This window comes from Pleurodeles waltl, chromosome 7, assembly GCF_031143425.1.
Source record: "Pleurodeles waltl isolate 20211129_DDA chromosome 7, aPleWal1.hap1.20221129, whole genome shotgun sequence".
NCBI classification, from domain to species: domain Eukaryota; kingdom Metazoa; phylum Chordata; class Amphibia; order Caudata; family Salamandridae; genus Pleurodeles; species Pleurodeles waltl.
The window spans coordinates 1,041,163,672-1,041,189,644 of NC_090446.1; the positions used below are offsets into that span (position 1 = coordinate 1,041,163,672).

A 25,973-nucleotide genomic window follows, 5' to 3' on the forward strand; every position below is an offset into this window, starting at 1 on the left:
CCCAGTCTAACACTGTATAACAAAAGCTATTATGTGTTACATGATTTAACAACCACTAAAGTTATGGGTGCAATGAGTACTTCATCTTAAACTAGGTAAGGAATGAGCCCTTGCGTTGTGTGTACCCTAGCCACATTTTAAAGCAGGTTCCAGATTGAACACAAAAGCTGTTTCCAAACATCTGTGAGAAAAGTGAGTTTCTGTTCAGAAATGTGTATTCGCCTGTGTATGTTTGGGTACATGCCCGTTTTAAATACATGTCAAATACAGCTATAGCAATAGATACATTGTAAATAGACAGCAGATTTGTAAGATGCCAGCAATTATTTTCAGAACTTCCCTGATGATACTGAGACTATGCATCTTCTTAATATACAATGTAAGGATGAGCCAAATTTTTGATGCTATTGTCCTAACCTGCACCATGGTGCACCGCATTGTAAATACGGCACACACATGGTGTCATTAGGGGGGGCAGGGCGATGCAAGAAAAGTGGCGCATTAGGACTGATGCGCCACTTTCTTGTAAGTATCCCCCATAGTGTGGTTGTATCTATCAGTTTAAGGTTGTTCGCATTTCTAGTCCTCCATGCAATGTTCCTAATGTATTTTATCAAAGTATTAAGAGTTGTCCATACATCCTGGCTGAAGCTGCCTTTTCTGGGGAAAATACCTAGCATGTCACAACCACAAATCAGGGGTGGTCTTGAACAGTGTAATCCCATTAATGTGAGTAATGTGAATAATGTGAAAACTAATTCTAATTGTAGATTGTGCATTGTTTAAAAAGTGGGTGTCTCCATTAAACTATGTGGAGGCACATGTAATAATTCTTAACGGATACCAAGCTGTGTACCATCAGCTTGAACATCTACAAGGCACTTTTCCGCCTTGACAGTTGAATAGATCTCTTGCCTGAGATTGTTTTGATGGATGTCTACTTTTCTGTTCATTTTATCCCTGGAAAATATTTCTTCTGGAGCCTTGTCGTTTGATCTCAGGCCTCTGAACAATTGTGAACAATACGTTGACTCTGTGGTGTTGGGTCTAATTCACAATGAAGCAAAAGAAGAACTTCACCAGACATCCATGAGCTGTCTTTCTAAAAATTGTTCAGAGATTCGGACTCCAATGAATGCAGTGGCTACAAACTCTTGACTTCTCATGACCGGATCTTATTCTTATTCTTCACCAAAAGCTGTCTACAGTTATTTGAGTAATTTTGAGGCTATAGAACCCATCACAACCATTGCCTGTGAGAAGCCGTTGCTTGGGTTAAGTGAGATCCAAGAATTCTTTCAAGTCTGAAGGTAAATATCTCCAATGGGACAAACCACCTTTCACAGGTCAGCCAGATTTACTAGCAAACCTCTAGCAAAACAACCTTCCTCTTCCCTATGAACCTGCAAAACTGACTGTCAAGAACCTCATATTGGTTCATGAAGCACACTGTCATTCAAGCTGTACTTATTTCTTCGCTTAACATTTCTAAAGCACCTTACACATTTAGGAAAAATCATTGCCTTTGGCTGTCCCTTTCTGAACAGTAACCTTTGGGAGGACTTAGAACTGATTTTGTTCAGAATGTTTGCTGTATAAAACCTCATCTATATTTGGTTTAGTAGACTCTGGCATCTATCTAGGCATACTAATGGTTATATTGACCACTTATAGAGATCACACCAAAACCTATTTCTCTTTTGACTCGCTCACGGAAATTTTGTCATAGCATTCCTTCTTAAAGGTGTCAGATTCTACTATTTAATAAAAGTCACCCTGTGCACCAATGTGCTACAATGTATTTCATTTAAACACATTGGAAAATATTGAGTTGCATTACAATTGGATGTTTCCGGATCACCCTGTGCAGAAGACTAGAAATGTAGAAGTGGCTTCTTTTTCTGCTTGTGCCAAATGCACATATATTGCTGTAGCAACGGTTCCTTTCTAGATGTTACTGAGGTGTCAGCTTGCAACGATACACTACTGCAATCTCTTACCTGGGTTCCTTTTGATGTAGACTTAAAGATGTCTATTTACCTGTGGTCTTGGGTGCATTTATTCTCTTTTTTCAGCGATGACGTGCTACTACTGAGCATTTTGTTTTGCCACCATAGGAAGAATGGCAACTTTTATTGTACAAAGGCAGTGATTTCGAAGCCCATATTTCCCTGTTATAATGTCATACTAGTGGATTATTTTCTATAATTTGTGATAATGACATAATTCCTATAAATTATAGATTTTATCCAGTGAGAGGCCGATTCTCAGTCTACTTTCTTCCAGTGACCTAACATAATTATTGGCATGATCGTGCATTCAGAAAATGAAAGCACAATGCAATGCTGCCAAGCTTCACCCTTGCCCGTTGTTTAATTAGCTTCGTCATCTTGAAAGAGAATCAAAACCCGCACATTCAGCCAGACCCCATTGTATAATTGATTCCACCGATTTTCCACCACCGGGATAAGCATTGACACAGCCAGTATGTCTGGCTTTAATCTGCGAACAAATGCACCCACAGGCATGCACGGAGGATTTGTGTTATGTCTCTGTGCATCATTACTCTTCTGTACCTAAAATGCATTTATTCTATTTTTTAAACCCCAAGCTTTTTGTGCTGCCTGGTACCAGCATTGCACGTCTACAGGCTGGACAACAGTAGCACCTCAAGCTTCGGGTTGCACAGAGGCACAAGACAAATAGTCTGTGCACTTTTCTGCATGCCAGTGATTGCATGCATTAGCACAATAAAGCCGGACGCGTGGATTGTATAAGTAATCAGTCTCTTGTGTTGCATATGTGTGTTTGTGATGACTTCACTGATTTTTCTAAGAGTCCGACAAATCTTTGAACTGCACTAGTAGCCAGCTGATGAGCAGGATTGCATCTATGAACAAAACCTTCAATAGAACTGATTAACAAAGGAAATGCAATCTTTCTTTTACACTTTTAGCCATGTCCCCGTCGCTCCTCGAAGCTGAATGAAGGCGACACATAATGTGATGTAACAACAAATAAACAACGAAACAACAGGTTTGAATAAAACCCAGGCTTGGTTACTTGCTTTCAGCTTAACTAGTAGTCAGACCCTTATTTACCAACGATCCTTAAATTACTGTAAAGTTTGCAACGTTCAGCCATATATCTCAGCAGAAAGCTGCTCATCGCCACAATTTGCTGGTCTGTCACTCTCTTTACTTAGGTGAACTGACTTCATGTTTTTATGCTTTTAAAAACGCTAAGTGCCCTCAACGCGCTGCACATGAAGGGCACAGAGTCAGTAATAGGTTAGAAAACTAAGCGATTACAAATAAGTGCATGCTAGTTTACGAATTGTCGGAGTATATATAATGGCACATAGTGCAAATCATAGGCAGCAAAAGTGCATCAGTCTGTGAGTCATTGGCACTGATTTCATATATGCAATTACATTCTGACCCATTTGCAAGCTCCTGTGTGGGATAGAAAAATTAAGTGCTAGACTAATTATTGCACCTCATCCATTTCTCCCTTGTTATTTTCGTCATGTCAAACCTGCCGAAATGTACCGCTAGAAAAGGATGCTGTATATTTGAGAAATGTGAAATTTACTGCAGAAAGCACCAAATCCCACACTGATACCTCATTTTCCCCACGAGCAGTAGGAATGGGGTATTTATTGCACCCAGGCAATACCTCATCTAGCTGTATCATTGTCTTCTGGACGCAGTAAACACCTCAACCTTTTTTGGCTCACTTGTAATCAGGACCATTGTAGTAGAAGCTGTTTATATCCAAGGCTTTCACTCTCCATGACAGTTAAGTGTCGTGATTGGAGGAGACTGTTTGCAGCATCCATGAGGTTACACGGCTATGCTAGTTTTATGTTATGCCATGGTGGACTTCTGTAGAAGAAAGGGGATAGGGGAAGCAACGTACTGGAGAGGTCCCTTAATAATCGAAGGCTAGCAAAGTTAAATATTTCGGTGAACACATTCTTGATAAATGAGTTTCAAGTTATTTTCTGAAAGTTAAAAGGGTGAATACTACTTGCAGGTCAAGAAGTTGTGATTTTCACACCCTGTCAATGCCTACTGAAAACCCTTCTGGAATTTGTGGCTTCCTGAATCTATGTCAGTGTTTCCAGAGAGGAGGAATTCTTGCGACATTGGGGGCTCTTGCGACGCCGAGTTTCTGATGACGTGCCTAGGGGAGTTGAAACGAAGTGTTTTATATTTAGACATACGATCTTGAAAATACCTCAGGCTTCCACAGGTAGCCAGTGTTTGGATATGGGGACCATGGTGATACAGTCTAAGCACTGACTGAGTGCTTGAGATCAGTAAAGTTGATCCGTCCTTGGATGACCAGTCAGCAGAGCATTGCAGTACCTTCCAGAGCTCGCACCGTCATTCGAAGATGCACAATGAGATTGTTGGATTTTTTGCTTCTGAAGAGGTGGAGTTAGTATGGAGCTCCTTTCATTGAATACTTAAGGCAGGGCCGGCTTTAGGGTGGTGCAGTCACATCAGGTGCTAACCTCAGGGGGGAAGGGCACAATGTTTAGCAATTACTTATGAAACTGGCGATTTAGAAGCACCTGCTGAAAAGTTCCTTGTGCGTCCAGCCTTTAGGAAGCAATTAAAATGTCAAGATACCTCTTGTGATTAATGTTCCTGTTAGGGAGAGAGATGGGAGTTTTGTCTAGGGGCAGCTTTGCCTCCCCATAAAGTAGTGTAGAGGGTTACTATGCCTGCTGCGAAGAACATATCTGTATTTTATATGGATAGTGAGTGGAGCCAGCCTTTACAAGCTCTTCAAAACAAATGAATGTATGTGAAAGGGGGGCTATGGAAAGATGAGGGGCACATTTGACGGATGGTAGTGAGGGATTCTGAGGAGGTGGTGGTAATGGGGTGGGGGGACACCAAAAAAGACTGTTGCACAGGGCGCCGCTAGCGCTAAAGCCGGCCCTGACTTAAGGTCTAGGTCTAGGTGTAATTTGCTGTCCAGCTAGCATTTGGGAATAACATTATTTCAATTAGAATTGCCAGTTTTCCAACTAATGCTATTTAATTCCACATTCTATACAGAGCCCCCGGTTTTATGGTATATTTTTTTTTACATTTCCGTCCGTATTTATCCATATTTATTTTTTGCTACTTTTATCTGTATGTATCAATATTTATTATGCGTTCGGTGAAAAAAATCAAGCTAGAATGAATATATTTCTACCTTTAGCTAACCAAAAAAAGTGCATGTGTACCTGAACGCCTGACTGGTTTCAGTGATATAAACACACTCAGATGATAAAATACCCACTTATAAGAAAACATTCACATTTTAGTTTCAAGTTGTGCATATCTATTGCTTTGTTAAGACTCTTTACTAAATTCCTTTATTTTTGTAACCCCTTAACTGCTGATCCGCACAGATACTGGCCTGGCAGTCAAGACTGTGGTGTTGGACCTGGCTTTTTGACAGGGACATCCTCAAACTTTTTGCCTCCTTCCTCCTATTTTTTCTGACCTGTTGTTGTTGGCTTTTGACCTCTGGGCACTTTACCACTGCTAACCAGTGCTAAAGTGCATATGCTCTCTGGGTAAATTGTACTACTGATTGGTTTATCCATGATTGACTATTTAATTTACTTGTAAGTCCCTGGTAGAGTGCACTACATGTGCCTAGGGCAGGTAGATTAAATGCTACTAGTGGGCCTGCAGCACTGGTTGTGCCACCCACCTCAGTAGCCCCTTAACCCTGTCTCAGGCCTGCCATTGCAAGGCCTGTGTGTGCAGTTTCACTGCCACTTCGACTTGGCATTTAAAAGTACTTGCCAAGCCTAGAACTCCCCTTTTACTACATATAAGTCATCCCTAATGTGTGCCCTAGGTAACCCCTAGAGCAGGGTGCGGTGTAGGTAAAAGGCAGGACATGTACCTGTGTAGTTATATGTCCTGGTAGTGTGAAACTCCTAAATTCGTTTTTACACTACTGTGAGGCCTGCTCCTTTCATAGGCTAACATTGGGGCTGCCCTCATACACTGTTGAAGTGGCAGCTGCTGATCTGAAAGGAGCAGGAAGGTCATATTTAGTATGGCCAGAATGGTAATACAAAATCCTGCTGACTGGTGAAGTCGGATTTAATATTACTATTCTAGAAATGCCACTTTTAGAAAGTGAGCATTTCTTTGCACTAAAATCTTGTTGTGCCCTTCAATCCACGTCTGGCTAGGTTTAGTTGACAGCTCCTTGTGCATTCACTCAGACACACCCCAAACACAGGGTACTCAGCCTCACTTGCATACATCTGCATTTTGAATGGGTCTTCCTGGGCTGGGAGGGTGGAGGGCCTGCCCTCACACAAAGGACTGCCACACCCCCTACTGGGACTCTGGCAGACAGGATTGAGCTGAAAGGGAACTTGGTGCATTTCTTAGAGACTCTTTGAAGTCACCCCCACTTCAAAGGCACAACTTAGTATAAAACAGGGCCTCTGCCCTACCTCATCAGACACTTGCTGGAGAAGAAACCTGAACCAGAAACTACATCCTGCCAAGAAGAACTGCCTGGCTGCTCAAAGGACTCACCTGTCTGCTTTTCTACAAAGGACTGCTGCCTTGCTGTTGGCCTGCTGCCTTGCTGAACTCTTGCCTGGCTGTAAAAGTGCTCTCCAAGGGCTTGGATAGAGCTTGCCTCCTGTTCCCTGAAGTCTCAGGACCAAAAAGACTTCACTCTTCCTCTTGGACGCTCCGTGCGCCGAACTTTTCGACGCACAGCTTGTTCCGCGGCAAGAAAAACGCCGCACACCGACGCTGATCAACGCGACGCCTTCGGGACGACCGAAACTTTGACGCACGGCCTCGCAAGGACAACGCCGCCTGACTTCCCGGGAGAAATCGACGCAACGCCTGCCGTGAGATCAAAACTTTGACGCACGGCCTCGCAAGGACAACGCCGCCCGACTCCGCAGGAGAAATCGACGCGACGCCTGCCGTGAGATCAAAACTTTGACGCACGGCCTCGCAAGGACAACGCCGCCCGACTCCGCAGGAGAAATCGACGAGACGCCTGCCGGGAGATCAAAACTTTGACGCACGGCCTCGAAAGGACAACGCCGCCCGACTCCGCAGGAGAAATCGACGCAACGCCTGCCGTGAGATCGAAACTTCGACGCGCAGCCCCGCAGAACGACATGCAGCCGGAAAACAAGCAGGAAAATCCACGCACAGACCCGGGACATCTGGTAATCCCCGCGACCCACAGAAAGAGACTGTCCGCGCGCCAGAAAACGACGCCCGACTTCCCCACGTGGAAAATAACGACGCAAGTCCGTGTGTGCTGGGGAGAAATCGACGCACACACCCTTTTTCCACGCACCTCTTCCTTTGTGTCCCTCTGAGGAGATTTTCCACCAGAAACCAGGTACTTTGTGTTTGAAAGAGACTCTGTTTACTTTCTAAAGACTTAAGACACTTTATATCACTTTTCAGTGATATCTTTACAAATTCATATTGCAACTTTGATCGTTTTGACCTGAAGATACCCAGATAAATATTATATATTTTTCTAAATACTGTGTGGTGTATTTTTTGGGTGTTATGCTATGGTGTTGTATGATTTATTGCACAAATGCTTTACACATTGCCTTCTAAGTTAAGCCTGACTGCTCGTGCCAAGCTACCGGAGGGTGAGCACAGGCTGATTTTGGATTGTGTGTGACTTACCCTGACTAGAGTGAGGGTTCTTGCTTGGACAGAGGGCAACCTAACTGCCAACCAAAAACCCCATTTCTAACATTGGTGATCAGCGGTGAGGATAGGACTTGTGTTTGTGCAGTGACATACAGTAGCTAAGTATTTCACTACCTACCCACAGTTGAAGGTCAACTTGATTTTTCATCTTTTTTGGCTCTTGGTTCTCTGATGTCCTCCTGGATATACTATTGATATTTTGGACTTTGGATTTTGGTTTTTGCTGATAAGATCTTATCAAAATGGGATTGTGTACCTACTCATTCTTTGTTCGTACTGACCACCTCACTAAGGCTGACATAAGGAAGCTTTGCAGACAATGGGGCCTTCCTGTAGCAAGGAGATCTACTAAAGCGGAGATGCTCCATCACTACATAGTCTGGGGGGAGGAAAGATGGGCAGAGAGAGAGGCAGCAAGAAACCAAATGACTAAGTACCCCTCAGATGAGGAGAAGGACTACGCACATGAGGAGGAAGACTACTCAGATGAGGAGGAAGACTACTCAGAGTTGGACAGTGACCCAGAAATAGATGAATGGCTCCGAAGTCAAAGGCGACAGGAGCAACAATTAGAGGAGTATCTTGCAGAGGTTGAGGCAAAAAGACTCTTAGCCCTGGAAGAAGAAAAGATTGCAGCTCAAGAGCTGAGCTGTAAAGAGCTGAAACTGGAGGCCGGAAGGGCTGAGTCCAGTTCAGATGGTGGCAGCAAAAATCTTGCATCTAGTACTGCTGAAGAAGGGCACAAGCCCAGAGATGTGGTGCCCAACTTGAAGAAGGGAGTTGACACACCCCAGGCAGTTCAAGGGTATGAGGTAGTTCCCGTTATGCACAGGGTCCCTGAGAAGGATTGGGGAACTGGCACAGGGAGTCATATTCCTACTGGGGGGAGGGACACTTTACTGACTCTAGCAGAGAGTGACAGAGAAAAGGGTTCCCCCCTGGTGGACGTCCTGGATATAGAGTGTAGAGACATCCCAGAAGAGTTTGGGTTGAGTGTCAGGGACAGACAGATACTGTCTCACCAGTCTCAGGAGGGTGAAGTAGAGTGCTTTTCCAAGGTTGAGTTACTGGGTGGTTGGGTGAAGGGTACTGTGGTTAATACATGTGAAGGGCAGAGTGATGTAATTGCTGGAGAGCATATGTCTGGTCCTTATTTTCCAGAGCTACGCCAACACCAGGTGGAGTGTGAGTTCTCTGACCCCAGGGAACTTACAATGGAGGCAGACTTCTGGGTGAGTACCAGAGAGTCTGAAGAGGCATTTGGGGGTGCTCCTGAAGGGAGTGGTCTAGGTGGTTCCCAACCGAGTGTGGTGGGAGAGGATTGTAGTGTCCCAGGTAGGTCCCAGGTCCTAGAGGGTTCCATGAGGGAACACCAGGAGGGAAGCCTAGCCTGTACCGTAGGGCCACCTTTTGAGGGAAGCCCCGCAGTGTCAGAAGAACTTGGGGGGGTGACTGTAGCCAGCATCCCAACAGTTCTGGTGTCTGGCAGTACCCCTCCTAGTGAGGGGGTGCAGAAGTCCAGACATAGGGTTGAGAGGGGGTTGCAGACCCCAGTGGAGGACCTTGAGAGTCAGGGGACAGCTCTGAGAGCAGAGCCCCCCAGGAATGACCCAGGTGAAACCGTTTCTGGTTTGGGGGAAACCCAGACTCTGCCGGATGGGCAGAGGTCGGGAGACCTGCGCCAACCAGACTCTTGTGTGGCCCTTGGGGACGGTGTGTCCCTTGTGGGGGGTGAGAGTGCCCCCCAGGAAGACCTGGCATGCCAGGCAAAGATTCAACCTCAGGGTGGTGACTCTGGGTTGGATACCCAGGTTCAGAGGTTAAACTCTGACCTGGTGGGAGGTAGATGTGCCTCCCAAGAAGTCCTGCTGTGCCAGGCAATTGTCCAACCTCAGGGTGTTGACTCTGGATTGGATGACCAGGTTCAGAGGTTAAACTCTGACCTGGTGGGGGGTAGGTGTGCCCCCCAGAAAGTCCTGGCGTGCCAGGCAATTGCCCAACCTCAGGGTGGTGACCCTGGGTTGGGGAACCAGGCTCAGAGGTTAAACTCTGACCTGGTGGGAGGTAGGTGTGCCTCCCTGGAAGTCCTGGCCTGCCAGGCAATGGTTCCACCTCAGGGTGGTGACTCTGGGTTGGCTAACCAGGTTCAGGGGATAAGCTCTGACCTGTTGGGGGGTAGGCGTGCCCCCCAGAAAGTCCTGGTGTACCAGGCAGTGGTCCAACCTCAGAGTGCTGACTCTGGGTTGGATAACCGGGTTCAGAGGTTAAACTCTGACCTGGTGGGGGGGTAGGTGTGCCCCCCAGAAAGTCCTGGCGTGCCAGGCAATTGTTCAACCTCAGAGTGCTGACTCTGGGTTGGATAACCGGGTTCAGAGGTTAAACTCTGACCTGGTGGGAGGTAGGTGTGCCCCCCAGAAAGCCCTGGCGTGCCAGGCAATTGTTCAACCTCAGGGTGGTGACTCTGGGTTGGATACCAAGGTTCAGAGGTTAAACTCTGACCTGGTGGGAGGTAGGTGTGCCTCCCAAGAAGCCCTGCTGTGCCAGGCAATTGTCCAACCTCAGGGTGTTGACTCTGGGTTGGATGACCAGGTTCAGAGGTTAAACTCTGACCTGGTGGGGGGTAGGTGTGCCCCCCAGAAAGTCCTGGCGTGCCAGGCAATTGCCCAACCTCAGGGTGGTGACCCTGGGTTGGGGAACCAGGCTCAGAGGTTAAACTCTGACCTGGTGGGAGGTAGGTGTGCCTCCCAGAAAGTCCTGGTGCGCCAGGCAATTGTTCAACTTCAGGGTGGTGACTCTGAGTTGAATGGCCCAGTTCAGAGGTTAAACTCTGACCTGGTGGAGGGTCAGTGTGCCCTCCAGGAAGTCCTGGTGTGCCAGGCAATTGTTCAACTTCGGGGTGATGACTCTGAGTTGAATGGCCAAGTTCAGAGGTTAAACTCTGACCTGGTGGAGGGTCAGTGTGCCCTCCAGGAAGTCCTGGCGTGCCAGGCAATTGTTCAACTTCAGGGTGGTGACTCTGAGTTGAATGGGCAGGTGCAGAGGTTAAACTCTGACCTGGTGGGGGGTAGGTGTGCCTCCCAGGAAGTCCTGGTTTGCCAGGCAGTGATCCAGTCTGAGGGTACAGACCCTGGGCTGGAAGACCAGGTTCAGGGTGTCCCCCCGGACCTGGAGGGAGGGGCTACTGATAACAGTGCCCCTACCATGTTGTCTTCTGAGGAGGCCACTCCTAGTTGGAGGGTGCTGGACCCCAGAAGGGAGGGCAGGGGGAGGGAAGCCTCACCCCGGGCCCTAGTCCAACCTGAAGGTACAGGCCCCAGGTTGGAGGGCCAGTTGCAGGTTAACAGCCCTGCACTGGTGGAGGAATGGTACAGGGTGACTTCTGTAAGCACCCTGACCATGTTGGACTCTGGGGGTACCGCTCCAGGAGGGAGGGTACAAAGCCCCAGAGGGGAGGACCAGGTTCAGGCTGTCATCCCTGACCTGGTGGAAGGGAGAGTGGTTAAAGGGTGCCCAGCACCTGGGGCTACCGCCCCCCACTCTCCACAGCCACAGTGGTTGGAGAGCTTTGAGAGGCCTGGGGCCTGGCTCTCATCCCTGGCAGCTGTCAGTAATCACTGTGGCTTGCTGTCCGGGTGGACAGAGTTATCCCTGGGGAGGGGACAAGTGTCACACCCCAGGGGTAGAGTGGGCAACACCACTGTGTTGGTCATGGTGGTACTATCCTGCTCCTGGGATACATCTGTGAGCAAAGTAAGGTTAGGTGCTGCACAGATGGGATCCGCAGGTAAGGAGAAAGGTTCCCCATGGGTTGGCTTAGTGGGCCCTGAGAGTATGGACAGAGTGATCCAATTGGAGTCAGGAAGGCGAAGAACTGGAGCATGCCCCTGCTGTTGTGGGCCTGGGTCCTTGTTCTGTCGCCTCAAACAGGGATGTACATCAGGATAGTGATTGTTCTCCCCTGGCTTTAGGCTGGTAGGGGGTCATGTTGGACCTGGCTTTTTGACAGGGACATCCTCAAACTTTTTGCCTCCTTCCTCCTATTTTTTCTGACCTGTTGTTGTTGGCTTTTGACCTCTGGGCACTTTACCACTGCTAACCAGTGCTAAAGTGCATATGCTCTCTGGGTAAATTGTACTACTGATTGGTTTATCCATGATTGACTATTTAATTTACTTGTAAGTCCCTAGTAGAGTGCACTACATGTGCCTAGGGCAGGTAGATTAAATGCTACTAGTGGGCCTGCAGCACTGGTTGTGCCACCCACCTCAGTAGCCCCTTAACCCTGTCTCAGGCCTGCCATTGCAAGGCCTGTGTGTGCAGTTTCACTGCCACTTCGACTTGGCATTTAAAAGTACTTGCCAAGCCTAGAACTCCCCTTTTACTACATATAAGTCATCCCTAATGTGTGCCCTAGGTAACCCCTAGAGCAGGGTGCGGTGTAGGTAAAAGGCAGGACATGTACCTGTGTAGTTATATGTCCTGGTAGTGTGAAACTCCTAAATTCGTTTTTACACTACTGTGAGGCCTGCTCCTTTCATAGGCTAACATTGGGGCTGCCCTCATACACTGTTGAAGTGGCAGCTGCTGATCTGAAAGGAGCAGGAAGGTCATATTTAGTATGGCCAGAATGGTAATACAAAATCCTGCTGACTGGTGAAGTCGGATTTAATATTACTATTCTAGAAATGCCACTTTTAGAAAGTGAGCATTTCTTTGCACTAAAATCTTGTTGTGCCCTTCAATCCACGTCTGGCTAGGTTTAGTTGACAGCTCCTTGTGCATTCACTCAGACACACCCCAAACACAGGGTACTCAGCCTCACTTGCATACATCTGCATTTTGAATGGGTCTTCCTGGGCTGGGAGGGTGGAGGGCCTGCCCTCACACAAAGGACTGCCACACCCCCTACTGGGACTCTGGAAGACAGGATTGAGCTGAAAGGGAACTTGGTGCATTTCTTAGAGACTCTTTGAAGTCACCCCCACTTCAAAGGCACAACTTAGTATAAAACAGGGCCTCTGCCCTACCTCATCAGACACTTGCTGGAGAAGAAACCTGAACCAGAAACTACATCCTGCCAAGAAGAACTGCCTGGCTGCTCAAAGGACTCACCTGTCTGCTTTTCTACAAAGGACTGCTGCCTTGCTGTTGGCCTGCTGCCTTGCTGAACTCTTGCCTGGCTGTAAAAGTGCTCTCCAAGGGCTTGGATAGAGCTTGCCTCCTGTTCCCTGAAGTCTCAGGACCAAAAAGACTTCACTCTTCTTCTTGGACGCTCCGTGCGCCGAACTTTTCGACGCACAGCTTGTTCCGCGGCAAGAAAAACGCCGCACACCGACGCTGATCAACGCGACGCCTTCGGGACGACCGAAACTTTGACGCACGGCCTCGCAAGGACAACGCCGCCTGACTTCCCGGGAGAAATCGACGCAACGCCTGCCGTGAGATGAAAACTTTGACGCACGGCCTCGCAAGGACAACGCCGCCCGACTCCGCAGGAGAAATCGACGCGACGCCTGCCGTGAGATCAAAACTTTGACGCACGGCCTAGCAAGGACAACGCCGCCCGACTCCGCAGGAGAAATCGACGCGACGCCTGCCGGGAGATCAAAACTTTGACGCACGGCCTCGCAAGGACAACGCCGCCCGACTCCGCAGGAGAAATCGACGCGACGCCTGCCGTGAGATCGAAACTTCGGCGCGCAGCCCCGCAGAACGACGCGCAGCCGGAAAACAAGCAGGAAAATCCACGCACAGACCCGGGACATCTGGTAATCCCCGCGACCCACAGAAAGAGACTGTCCGCGCGCCAGAAAACGACGCCCGACTTCCCCGCGTGGAAAATAACGACGCAAGTCCGTGTGTGCTGGGGAGAAATCGACGCACACACCCTTTTTCCACGCACCTCTTCCTTTGTGGCCCTCTGAGGAGATTTTCCACCAGAAACCAGGTACTTTGTGTTTGAAAGAGACTCTGTTTACTTTCTAAAGACTTAAGACACTTTATATCACTTTTCAGTGATATCTTTACAAATTCATATTGCAACTTTGATCGTTTTGACCTGAAGATACCCAGATAAATATTATATATTTTTCTAAATACTGTGTGGTGTATTTTTTGGGTGTTATGCTATGGTGTTGTATGATTTATTGCACAAATGCTTTACACATTGCCTTCTAAGTTAAGCCTGACTGCTCGTGCCAAGCTACCGGAGGGTGAGCACAGGCTGATTTTGGATTGTGTGTGACTTACCCTGACTAGAGTGAGGGTTCTTGCTTGGACAGAGGGCAACCTAACTGCCAACCAAAAACCCCATTTCTAACAGTCGGCATTTAAAAACTCTCAAAAAACAACCCAATTCCCATTTCTATCCACATTTAATAATAAATGCATAGAAGAAAATAAATGGTTTTCTGTCTTTATTTATCTATAAAAATCAGTAAAAACGGAAAACAGAGAGCCTTAATTATATATTACAAGAATGTGCAATCTTGATTCATTGCATTAGGTGATGGTTGGAGCGGTTGACTTGTGCAAATAAGCATAGTAAGCAATACAATGTGGGTGTGCAGTCTGTGAAAATAGACTTCAATGACTACATAAAGTTTTTTTTTTTATTTAAATGAACTTTAGCAACATTTTTTCAAAAAAGTAGCAGATGGAAAATCCCTTTAGAAGTAGTTTGGGGTTAGAAATAACCTTCAGAATAGAAGAAAAATCGGGGGAAATCTGCGAAACAATGGGAGATTTTCAGGTTGTTTTCCCTCTCTGGTGCTAAGTAACACCTTAGCATAAATGTATACTTCTTTTCTGATTTCATATGGATTCCTTCTTCCTAGGCTCGCCATGAATGTGACTTCAACGAGGAGTTGAACATAACATAACTTCAGCGAGACTTTGAGTTTCACTGCAAACCTGGTTCACATTTTCTTTTTTTTATGTAAGCGCCAGTGAAGATGAGTGCAGAGCTGCATTCCCTTATATTTTGTGTTAGAAATTGGGTGTCTAGTTGGCAGTGGTTTGCACCCTGTGCAAGTAGGGACCCTCACTCTAGTCAGGGTAAGGAAGTCACACTCCTAAGATAACCCTTACTCACCCCCTTGGTAGCTTGGCACAAGCAGTCAGGCTTGTCCCGGAGGCAATGTGTAAAGTGTTTGTACCCACACACACAATAACACATTGAAAACACCACAAATGGGCACCCACCACACCAGTTTGGAAAAATAGCCAATATTTATCTCAGTAAAACAAGACCAAAATGACAAAAATCCAACATAAACATAAAGATATGAATTTTTGAAGATGTAATCCTAATAAAGCAAGTAGAAACACAATAGCTCCAACTCGTGATATCACGGCATCATGATGGTGCACTTGCCAGGTGGGTATGGCAGTTTGTTTCAAACTGCCCACACAGACACTGCAGTGGCAGGTCTGAGACACGTTTACAGGGCCACTCCTGTGGGTGACACAATCAGGCCCTCATTACAACTTTGGCGTTTTTTTCACAAGACCGCCGAAGTCACGGGCACCAGAAGACCACAAGTGCTGGTGGTCCGAAGGCCACCATATTACAAGTAAAGTTGGATTTCCGCCTGTTTACAGGTGGAAATCCGACACTGATGGCCTGGCCGAGGTCTGAAGAGAGGCGTTTTCCACTGCCAGCACTGCCACACCAACAGGACTCCCCCGCTGCAGTTTCCTGACTATCGGGGAGGTGCTGGCGGTGGAAAACGCCGAGACCCATCCCCTCCCGGACGAACACCTCGCTGAGACAGGTAAGTGGACCATCCAAAAAGTGGGGTGAGGGGGTGTTGTGTGCATGTGCGTGGTGTGTGCGTGTATGTGTAGCGGTATGGGTGTGCGTGAGTGTGTGTATGTATGTATGTGTTTGTGGAGGATGTGTGTGTCTGCATGTATGCGGAGGGGTGTGTGGCGGGATGCAAGTGAGTAGGTGTGTGTTTTCTGATGCATACGAGTGGGGGTGTATGTGTGCAAGTCTGCGAGTGAGTGGAGGTGTCTGTGGGGATGCGTGCGGATGAGGGGATGTCTGCGTGGATGCGTGCAGCTGAGGGGGGAGTGTGTGCATGTATGCGGCGGGGTGCGTATGTGTAAGTGCGAATGGGGGTGTTTGTATGTATGCGTGCAGTCGGGTGGGGATGTTTGTATGGATGTGTGCGGTTGAGCGGGGGTGTTTGTGAGTGTGTGGACGGGTGGGGGAGGTGTCTGCAAGTGTGTGAGGGTGCATGTACCGGTGACAGGAATGGGGATTCCTGTCGCTGGGTGCGTTACTGAAAGGGTTTTCGTGTGGGGTGACTGCTACAAACACCCTGGCAGTTTGCTGCCTCCTCATACGGCTGGCAGGCTTAGGCCTGCCATCTGCCTAAAGGAGCTCACTGCCGGTCGCGGCGGTCCAACTTTACTGGCGGGACTGGCGGCATTGTGGCAGTTTACTGCACAATTCGTAATGCGGTGGTCTTTACCGCCAAGTCTGCGGCGGTAAGACTGCCACCAAGAGTTTGGCGGTCTCATGACTGCCAAACTCGTAATGAGGGCCTTGGTGCTGCAGGCCCACTAGTAGCATTTGCTTTACAGGCCCTAGGCACACATAGTGCACTTTACTAGGGACTTATTGGTAATCAACCATGCCAATCATGGATAAACCAGTCACCAATACAATTTATTCAGAAAGCATATGCACTTTAGCACTGGTCACAGTAATAAAGTGCCCAGAGTACTAAAGCCAACAAAAACAGGACAGAAAAAGTAGGAGCAAGGAGGCAAAAAGTTTGGGGATGACCCTGCAAAAAGGGCCAGGCCCAACATTTTAAATTTCCTTCCTCCAAATAAATCAGTGAAAGGCCGAAGGAAATGCAGTGTGCAAAGTACACTAATAGGGATAGTATGGTGAAAGCGGGCAGGGAACCAAGTGACCGAACGAAGACCCCCTTAGTTGGTGTTTCAGTGACTGAATGGCCATTTTAGCTTAAATGCTCCCGAGAGGGGCCTGAAGGCTTTGTCCCCTTTGGCTATGTGAGAACATTGGTATTCTGTACGAACTGCGGTACCTGATCTGGGAGCATAATGAGGATTTTGTTTTCCAGTGATCTCAATGCCGCAGCTTTTGTGAGCACTAACCAAGCATGCGCGTATAAATGCCTTTAAATTTCTGTTTTTTCCATTCCAGCTCATTATTTCCGATTCTTTATTATTCTAACTATTACGCAGATATGGCTTGTACGTTTGCATATGTCTTAAGTTAGCGCAAAATCATTTTGGAGACAGTGTGCCTGGCAGTGGGCCCGGTACATCAACTGATGTCATTCATTGTGGTAACGCGCGTGCCTAAGCTGCCGACGTGTGCGTGACGTGTGCCCTACGCCTACGCATATGTTTGTTCAAACAAAAAGAAATGGAAGCAACGATTATAAGTAGTTTCCGATACAAGCCTACTGCGAAATATAAAAATATTTAATACTGTTTAAATCTTTTTTTAAAGATGGAGGAGGAAAAAAAAAAAAAAAAAAAGGAAAACAGGAATGACATTCAATTATATAGCATATCACGCGACATCCATGACAGAAAAATAAAAACACACACACCACAGATCCATTACATCCGACAGTGCGTCGAGTCGGAGATGGTTTCTTGTGTAAAAGGCACTTGAAAGCAGGGCCATATCAACAGTTTCTTGTACCTTTCACCCCCAGCCATATCCGCAAGCCCAGCTCATCACAACCACCCGCCACTGTAACATACAAGTCACTCCAGGCGCGTGTCAATAGTCAGCCAGATCCGTCTAAGCCCCCCTCCAACTCGTCCGCTATGCTTTCTGCAGTGGGACTAAACATGCACATCGTTTCTGCGACCATCCAATCTCATCATTACCAACCGCTCTCAGGAGCCTCTCCTCCGCGCATGTCCATTCAGTCCATTCAGTCATGTCTTTCAGCGACGCCTCATGCCTGGGCACCCTCGCCGTTATCCAGTGGATTGCTATGCGCCTTTTCCCCAATGCCAGGCCCAAGGCATCAAACTTATACGTATGTTACGCTTCTTGGGTTTTGTCAGGAGTCCTAGAACGCACTGTGTCACAGTGGGGCCAAGATACTCGCGTGTTGCTAACTTAAAATGACAATAATCTCTTCCCTTTATTTCTGCCATGTTCCTAGAATATGGGTCTAAAGGTTGCGCTATCCGTTTCACATTTAGGACAGGGTGACGACCTTTGCGTAAAAAAATGTATGTAGCCTCTTCGGGGTCAGGTAAGAACGATACATTACATTTAAGTGCGCCTATTTGAACCTCTCGTTACTGACTATCATGTGGACTAATGCACTTCCTTATCTGAAAGAAGGGGCTCTCGCAGGTCCTTCTCCCAGTTCGATCGGACTGAAATCGGAGATTTCCCTCAGTCCTCTTTCAGGGCTTCCCAAAGTCTAGATATCAGGTGGCAGCTACTACCTTCCTCCATCATCCTCTCTAGTGCAGCTGACGCTTGAGGCGTGGTGAACTCAGTCCAAACTTCTCTAGCTGTAATGCTCAGTTTAGCGAATTGTAAGAACGCACCTCGGCCGACCCCAAAAATCCCACAGGCATCTGTGAAAGTTCTAAATTAATTCTTCGGATATAAATCACCTAATGTAAGATAGAGTCCCGCCCGCCTCCCTATAAAGATATATCCCGTTCTGAATCCCAGAATGGTTGAACCCATTCCAGCTTCAGAGATCTAGAGAACAGCGCTCTATATAACACTCTTGTAACCATGTCCCACCCTGCTGCCACTTTGGTAACAAGCATGGGATTCGTGACTTTTTGATGCGACTCCTATATCAGACAACGAGGTAGCATCTCTATCTCTACCGTAACCACCCTTAATGTGTTTTCCCAGCTATCTCACCCTACACACCACTGCAACACATGCTGGAGCTGTGCTACTAATTAATATAACTCCAGATCTTGGAGACCCATGCTGCCCTCAGTGCTTAATTTGTAGATAAAAAGGTGCCGGTGCTCAAAGCCCTTCTCTTCAACACGCGGCTGCTGCAATGAAATGTGGGAACACGGAATACTGAGGCACCATAATTCAGAAGCCATCGGGGGCCCCTTTAATCCATTTAAAACCACTCCCTGCCTCGTCAGCTCACTCCTGCAGTTTTCTGCTTTCTCTCATTGTGACGCTTTTTCGTTTTTCCCTTCCTCTGGCTTTCCCATATGTGTCTTTTGCTCTCTGCAAATGTTTGAGGCAGAAGACTAAGCCCCGGCCCTCAAAAATAAGTGCCGGAAACAACAAGCACAAATTAAGCACTGGCTGCCCTCCATGTTATACTACTTGATGTGTGCCAGTTACTCCATGCTCCTCTTGCCAGCCCACACCAAAGAGATAAACAGTTCATCCAGCATCCTAAAAGTCGAGTGTGGGATGTGGTGAGTAGAGTTCTGTAAATGTAAAGACAGCGAACGAGCTAGAGCATATTAGCCAGTGCTTCCCTCTTCATTAGTGGAATTTTTCAGTTTCCCACTCTAGCAATCTAGCATAGGCTGCCAGTGGGAATAGTACTGCCCTATTTTCATTAGGTTGCAGGCCTGATAGGCTCCCAAACAATGTAACTCACAAAGCAAAATTGGAATTGGCTCTTATGGACGAATTAAATAAAGTATTGTACGTGTACATCCATACTACATGTATCATCTTCCCCACCGTGATTTCCCATTACGATGGGCCAGGATTTCTACGGCAAATAACAACTGTGAAAGAGGTAACCTTGTCTTTTGCCCCTCTCTGGCCCATTGCTCTGAGACGCCACTCCCTATTTTGACATTGGCCACCGGATTAGTATATAGCAACTTGATCCAGCCCCAGAACATCCTTCTGAATCTGATGCTTCTAACACCACATGCATATAGTTCTAACCCAACCAATTGAAAGCTCTTTTAATGTCCAGCACAACCAATGCTGCTTCAAGATCCATATCCATGACCACATCAATGATGTGGTGAGGTCTGCACAAGTTCATTCGCGTACTACAACCAGGGACAAAGCCACACTGGTCCAGGTGGACCAGATAGGCCACCACTGTGATCAGTCTAGTTGCTTCACTAGTACTTTTTTATTAGCAATGATCATCGAGAGAGGTCTATAGGTGCTGAGTCATTTGGGTCACTGTTCGGCTTCAACATCAACAGGAGCCTCCCTCATAAAGTCTGGAAGCCTGTGTTGGCGAGACAGCTCCACAAAGATCTCATGAGGTTGACCCGGAAGCAGTGGTAAAACTGGGGTGGGAAACCATCAAAACTGGGATTATTGCCCACTGACATGCTCCTGAGTGCTACAAAGACCTCCTTGGTGAGAGGTTGATCTAACTCAACCTCACTTTCCCGAGTAAGTGTAGACTCACCAATAGTACAAGGGAAAGCAATTACCTGGTCTGCCAGAGCATTTGTGGTTTTAGTGTACAATGTTCTCCGGAATTGGAATAAGGTGGTATTGGTGGCAGGCTTGGCCCCTTAGAGACAAAATGGATTGAGGAAGGATGCTGTCACCTCAAAAGCCCCTCAAGCAGGAGCCTCTGCCTATAATCTTGCATCACTAATCTATCAAGGGCCTCCCATGTATCTCCTACCCACCACTGTGCATTTACCAGTTTGTGCCCACCAGGCAAATCAGCAGACTGATTCACCTGCAGCATCAGTAGAGTTTCCTCAGCCCCTTATAGATCACGCTGCAGCTGCTTTCTGGGTATCCCACTCATTAGTTCTAGCTGCTGTTTTATTTCAGTTGTGTTCTAAGTAGGTGCTAATGTCGGGGCCTATGCCCAGTGTGAACCCTGGATGCTGTAAAGCCCACGTGGAGAGGTACCACATGGTGACCCTAACCCCCTCAGGCATCATGTGATATGTCAGTAGAAGTGGGTTCGATCCGGCAGAAACCGGCAGAAGTACTAAACTAAATGAAATCAGGAATCTGCGATACGTATAATTAACCACAGAGTGGAAGGAGTATTCCCAGCCATTAAGGTGCGTTACACTCCATATGCACGTACTGCAAATTGTCCATCACTTCTGTCAGGGTTTCAGTCATGACATATTTGGAGCGGTGCCCATACAGGTGCCTGTTGTGGCCCTCATCCATCATGCAGTTAAAGTCTGCCCCACACATTAGTGGCAGTTCATCAACAGGAGTGAGCACATCAAGTGGAGTGTGGAAATATGTCTTGTCATCAGTGCTGGGGGTGTAACTATTTAACAGGCAGACATTGCTCCCATCTAGTAAGCCGTGGACAAGGACATAGCATCCGTTGACATTGGTGCATGAATATCATGCTAAAAGAGGCACCCAGGGCCATCTATATCAGCCCCAGTGGCATAAGATGAATATGTAGCTCTGTAAACTTGTTCTCTCCACTTCTTATGGAGCTTCTGCACCTGTGCATCCATTAAATGCATTTCCTGAAGAAATGCAGTATCAATTGAGTACCTCTTTGGGAATGTGTGCACCTTGTACTGTTTCGTGTAGCTGTTTATGCCCCTGAATATTCCATGTAAGGAACTTTACTAATGTGCACTGTGTAAAGCCGTAGGACCCTCCTGGGTGAAAGGCCAAGTTTAGGGTGCCATTCCTGTAAATATCTGTGTGTGTGTGTGTGTGTGTGTGTGTGTGTGTGTGTGTGTGTGTGTGCGCAGTGTCCATCCCATCAGCGTCATTCTTGAATATTGAACACAAACCCTGCTAGAGCTACATCTGAAATTCTCAGATTCCCCCTCCCACCAGGAACACACCAACACAACTTAACAACTAATGTTTCCCAATTTACCCTCTAGACTAACTATGTAATGCTTGTAAACACAACCAAGAACACCAAAAAACTGCCTTATTGTAGACTCATAGGGAAGGGAGTGCAGTCCCAGGTATTCGTCAACCCACTACAGCGAGCCAAACTGCTAACTGGACCCAGGGTCTCACCCAGTGTGAATTTAACAGGGCAGACCACTACCCTCTTGTAGGCTCAGCCCTCTAGGCCTCTACCAAACCAATGTCTCTAAAAGTGGTGGTGTATCAGAGTGTGGTCCACAACATAAAACATTGACTTGTACAGAAAGCATATGTCTCACAGTGTGGCTCCACCCTCAGACCTCCAACTAGCCTGGATCCCAAGGTCATGTCTATCTGAGTACGTCCCCATCTTAAGTGTTGGAGGTGGCACAGTGGTCTCACAGTGACTCCCTGTCAAGTCCCCGGACCTGTGGCTGTCAGACAGGAGGTAGTGGCCGCTGGTCACCGAATCCTTATTTCGGCTCACTATGTCCAGTGTGCCATTCTCCACCACAACCATCCTGCTCCCAAAGCACCAAGATGGGAAGGAGGGTGCTACTGCACAACCTCCTTCATCTACCAGATCTCTGCCTCCCTTCTAGAGGTCTAGGAAACCTCCAGGGCCCTGTTCATGATTAGGATTCACCGAACACCTCCAGCCAGTCCCAAAGGATAATTACGAATTTTGGCAACCATCACCCTAGGAGACACACCCGGCAGTGGAGGTGGCACCAGTGCTCAATGCACCCGCTCAGTTATGAACAGAGAGGATAGGTCTGGGGTGCATAGGTGGCCTGTGATCCAATGTCTTTATATTGTGTACATTGTGCTTTATTATTTCACACACCAGGTTAGCAAATCCTCTTTAAAAATTAACTTCACTATATCAGGGGTAAGACATGTAGGCCCTCAATCTGCGTGCCCTGCAATTTGTGATTGAGCTACTGTCGGGCGTTGTATTCTGGATGTGGAATTACGAAGTATGCATTTATAAATTAAACTGGTGTTTTTTTTTCCTGTGCACGTGTATCAAAGTAACGCCAGCCAAAATGGGAGCTGGGAAAAAGGCCTGCAACTGATGAAAATATGTGGGAGTCGATTTTCGAACTCCAGTTCCTGCTACAAGAGTAAGAATCCAGGATTTGTAAAGCACAGAAAATCACATGTGAAGGTCTCAAAGTGCTAAATTCTAGGCACAGGGAGATTCAGTGATTTGCCCAGAATCACAAGATGTTGAACCAACACTGAGACTCGGACCTGGTTCCCCAACTCTGAAGTTGGCTGCTCAGGATCCCAATCACAGGGAAAGGCATATCCCCCTGAAACTGATATCTCCTCAGTTAGAACTTCCAAGGCAGTCTTCCATGCAAAGCTATAATGAGTGTAATAGATGTTTTACTCTTTTGTGTTTCTGTTGTTTAATTTGCCCTGATACGAATACGTTTTCAAAACCAGTCTTGAGTTCTGTATGTTGGTCTTCTGTTGAATATGGGAATTCTCCTGGTGATCTGAGACCTTATACAATTTGGTCTGAGGCCTTTATATGAAATTTAGGGGCATATTTAAGAAAAGTGGTGCTGCACATAGTTCACACTTTTCTTGCACCCTTTAGCACCCGGTACCTCCACCATGTGTACGGTGCACCATGGCACAGGGTAGGGGGCAATAGCATCATTTTTTTTATGCTATTGATTTTGGCGTTACTCTTGCAGAGTACATAGGGGCCCATTGTATTGAATAGCATGCCCCCTTTTAACACCTGCTATGAGCAGTCATTAAAAGAGCCAAAAAAAATGACGCAAGGAAATCTGTTGGATTTCCTTGCACCATTTTTTCGCCCCCTCCCCCACAAATGGGGGATCACTCCCTTTGCATACATTATGACTGGTGCAGGCATAATGTAGCACAAAGGGTTACAATGTGACACAATGCATGCATTACATCACTTTGCAAACATTGCCCTGCGTTTTTGGCCTTCTAACACCACATTATCATAAACAAAGTACGGTAATGTGGCGTTAGGATGGCACTTGGGACTCTTAAATGTGCCCCTAAATTTTGCCAATGGGGAGATTGAGAGACAAACTCTGGGTTGGGACACCATCAGTCACATGCCAGTTTACAGAGGCACTATCCTTTCTATAAAGTTGCCCTTTTTCCAACTGTCCCGAAATCCTCACTCAAATGTATGTGAATTTGTTGAGGCAAATAAGCTAAATTAGCGCGACCTCAAAAATGGAACCCTTTAGGTCCATGGCCTAATCAACTCGAACTATTCATTCAAGATTTCTCCCTCTCATCCTCTGATGTGCTTTGCTATTTCCTGCTACCAGGGCCTAGACTTCCGCTTTGCACCTTCATTAACTAAAGCAGTGCCTGTGCGTGCTTTTTCTTCTTCCTCTACTTCAATTGGGTGTCTCCGTCTTCCATGTTAGGTGTGAGTGCCTGCCGGTCTACTTCTTCCTCTCTTCTTCTCATGGTTTTCACTGTTTACTGATCTCCCCTCTGTGCGTTCTCTTGATGCCTGCAACCCAAGCCTCTACAGCACATGTGAAATTGAGACTGGTCCAGGCATTATTCCTATGTACTAGTTTTAACTGTTTTTAACTGCAGCCCCCTTAAACCCGTAGGAGGTGACTTTTTCCTCTCTTAAGGGAGGAGGGACACTCGCCATGCCCCCATTTAACCTCTCCTGCTTCCCTCAAATCTAAGACCTCTTGAGATGTATGTACTGAGTCACCTTATAGTATGTTCGCAGCGTCTTTATGGCACTTTATGAGCGCTTTCAGTGGAAGTGTGTTTGTCAATTTTAGTGTGTGCTCTGGATTTTGAATAGTCATGATTGTTAGATATGTTACTGTTTAGCTCATGTCAATTAAAATCAGTATTTTTGCTTCAGTATGTTACTTTATTCCCCCGGCTACATATAGACACAACATTCCTTTGAGACCTCGAATATACTGAATACGTACAACTGTAGTTACTGAATTCTATGTATCTATGTTAATCTCTAACCCACTGCTCTCTTCCCTGCAGGCCTTCCCTTCTGCCCCTCCGAAGCCGATGCTTTGTGGAATGAGTGCATGCAGCAGGAAAGCTCTGACTCTGCTCAGCAGTGTATTCGCTGTTTGCGGTTTGGGGCTCCTGGGGATAGCAGTGAGCACAGACTACTGGCTTTATCTAGAGGAAGGGGTCATCCTGCCCCAGAACCAGTCCACCGAAATCAAAATGTCCTTACACTCAGGCCTCTGGAGAGTCTGCTTCCTAGCAGGTACTGTCATTTTAAAATATTACTCTGACTATGAGAAAATTATAACTTCCGGATTCACACGAAGAGGCGAAAGCCAGCAGAAAACAGCAGTATGTGCCAAAATATGGAAGACACTTCACACTAGTTTGCTGTGTTACTTACTTTTTGGGGTTTCTTCAATGGTAAGAAATGCCTTAAGTTTGTGGTGCGTTCGGAGTTCCAGACCTAGGTGACATGTAAAGCCACTCTGTAAAGTCCACGACACATACAGTAGAAAGCTAATTAAATGATGGCTGAGATTCACCTCTTTAAATAGTCAGTGTGCAGATTTGGTAAGTCCAAGAGAGACTTGTGGGAGACACATGCATATTAGACAAAGGTACTTGAGAGGATGGGCGATGGGGAAGAAGGTTAAAATACATAAAAATTCTTAGATCTATAACTGGCCATATATATAATGTATATATATAATTGGCCATATATATAATTTCTAACTATGTTAATTTGGAGGTCTGTTGCAACTGGTAGGCACAGCTACCCAGTCAACAGTGATCAGTGTGGATCAGGTGAGTCAAGGTCCACAGGAGTCCAAATAAAGCTGTAAGAGGTGTGCTGTACAGAGCAGCCAGTAACATTTTTATAATGATGGCCAATTCCCAGTGTTTCCAGCAAGGAGATACGCCCAATACAAAAAGGTCTATTTCTGAAGTGTGGGCACTGGTTCCCAGTATTCCAAGAGCTGGTCAGGGCTAGTGATCGGTGCACCTTTGGACCCCTGCACACACACACCTTCAGGAGCATTCTACTACACACGATTACTACAAACATATATATGGAAGTACCCGAGACCTCAAGCTCTTGCTTCCTCTTTCCAGTAGTACTCAAGATAACTTGCATAGGAATGCTAATCTTGAATAGAATCCTAGACCCAGCAAATCCGGAGAGCTATGGACAAATCTTTAATAGCCAGTTACCAGTAATTGAAAGAGTAGTAGCCACTCAGATCTGTGACCTCCTTGGCAAAAGCAACCTTCTGTCCTACCAACAAACTGGGTTCTACCTGGGGAAAGGCATGGGATCCTCTACTTCACTCTTTCTTCTGCACCAAGGAGCCACGTTTGACACTGTTGACCACCATTTCTTTCTAGAGAGATTACACCTCGCTTTCCACATTAAC

The 25,973-nt window shown here is 46.8% G+C and overlaps 1 protein-coding gene across 1 annotated transcript in view; it reads left to right on the forward strand.

Annotated features, from left to right (window-relative positions):
* The window catches only part of CACNG5 (calcium voltage-gated channel auxiliary subunit gamma 5), a 315,051-nt gene that overhangs the window by 149,116 nt on the left and 139,962 nt on the right, over positions 1–25,973 (forward strand). Inside the window, exon 2 of the mRNA XM_069199889.1 lies at positions 24,583–24,817. Within this exon, the coding sequence (XP_069055990.1) occupies positions 24,583–24,817 (235 nt within the window). The remainder of the gene's footprint in view (positions 1–24,582; positions 24,818–25,973) is intronic.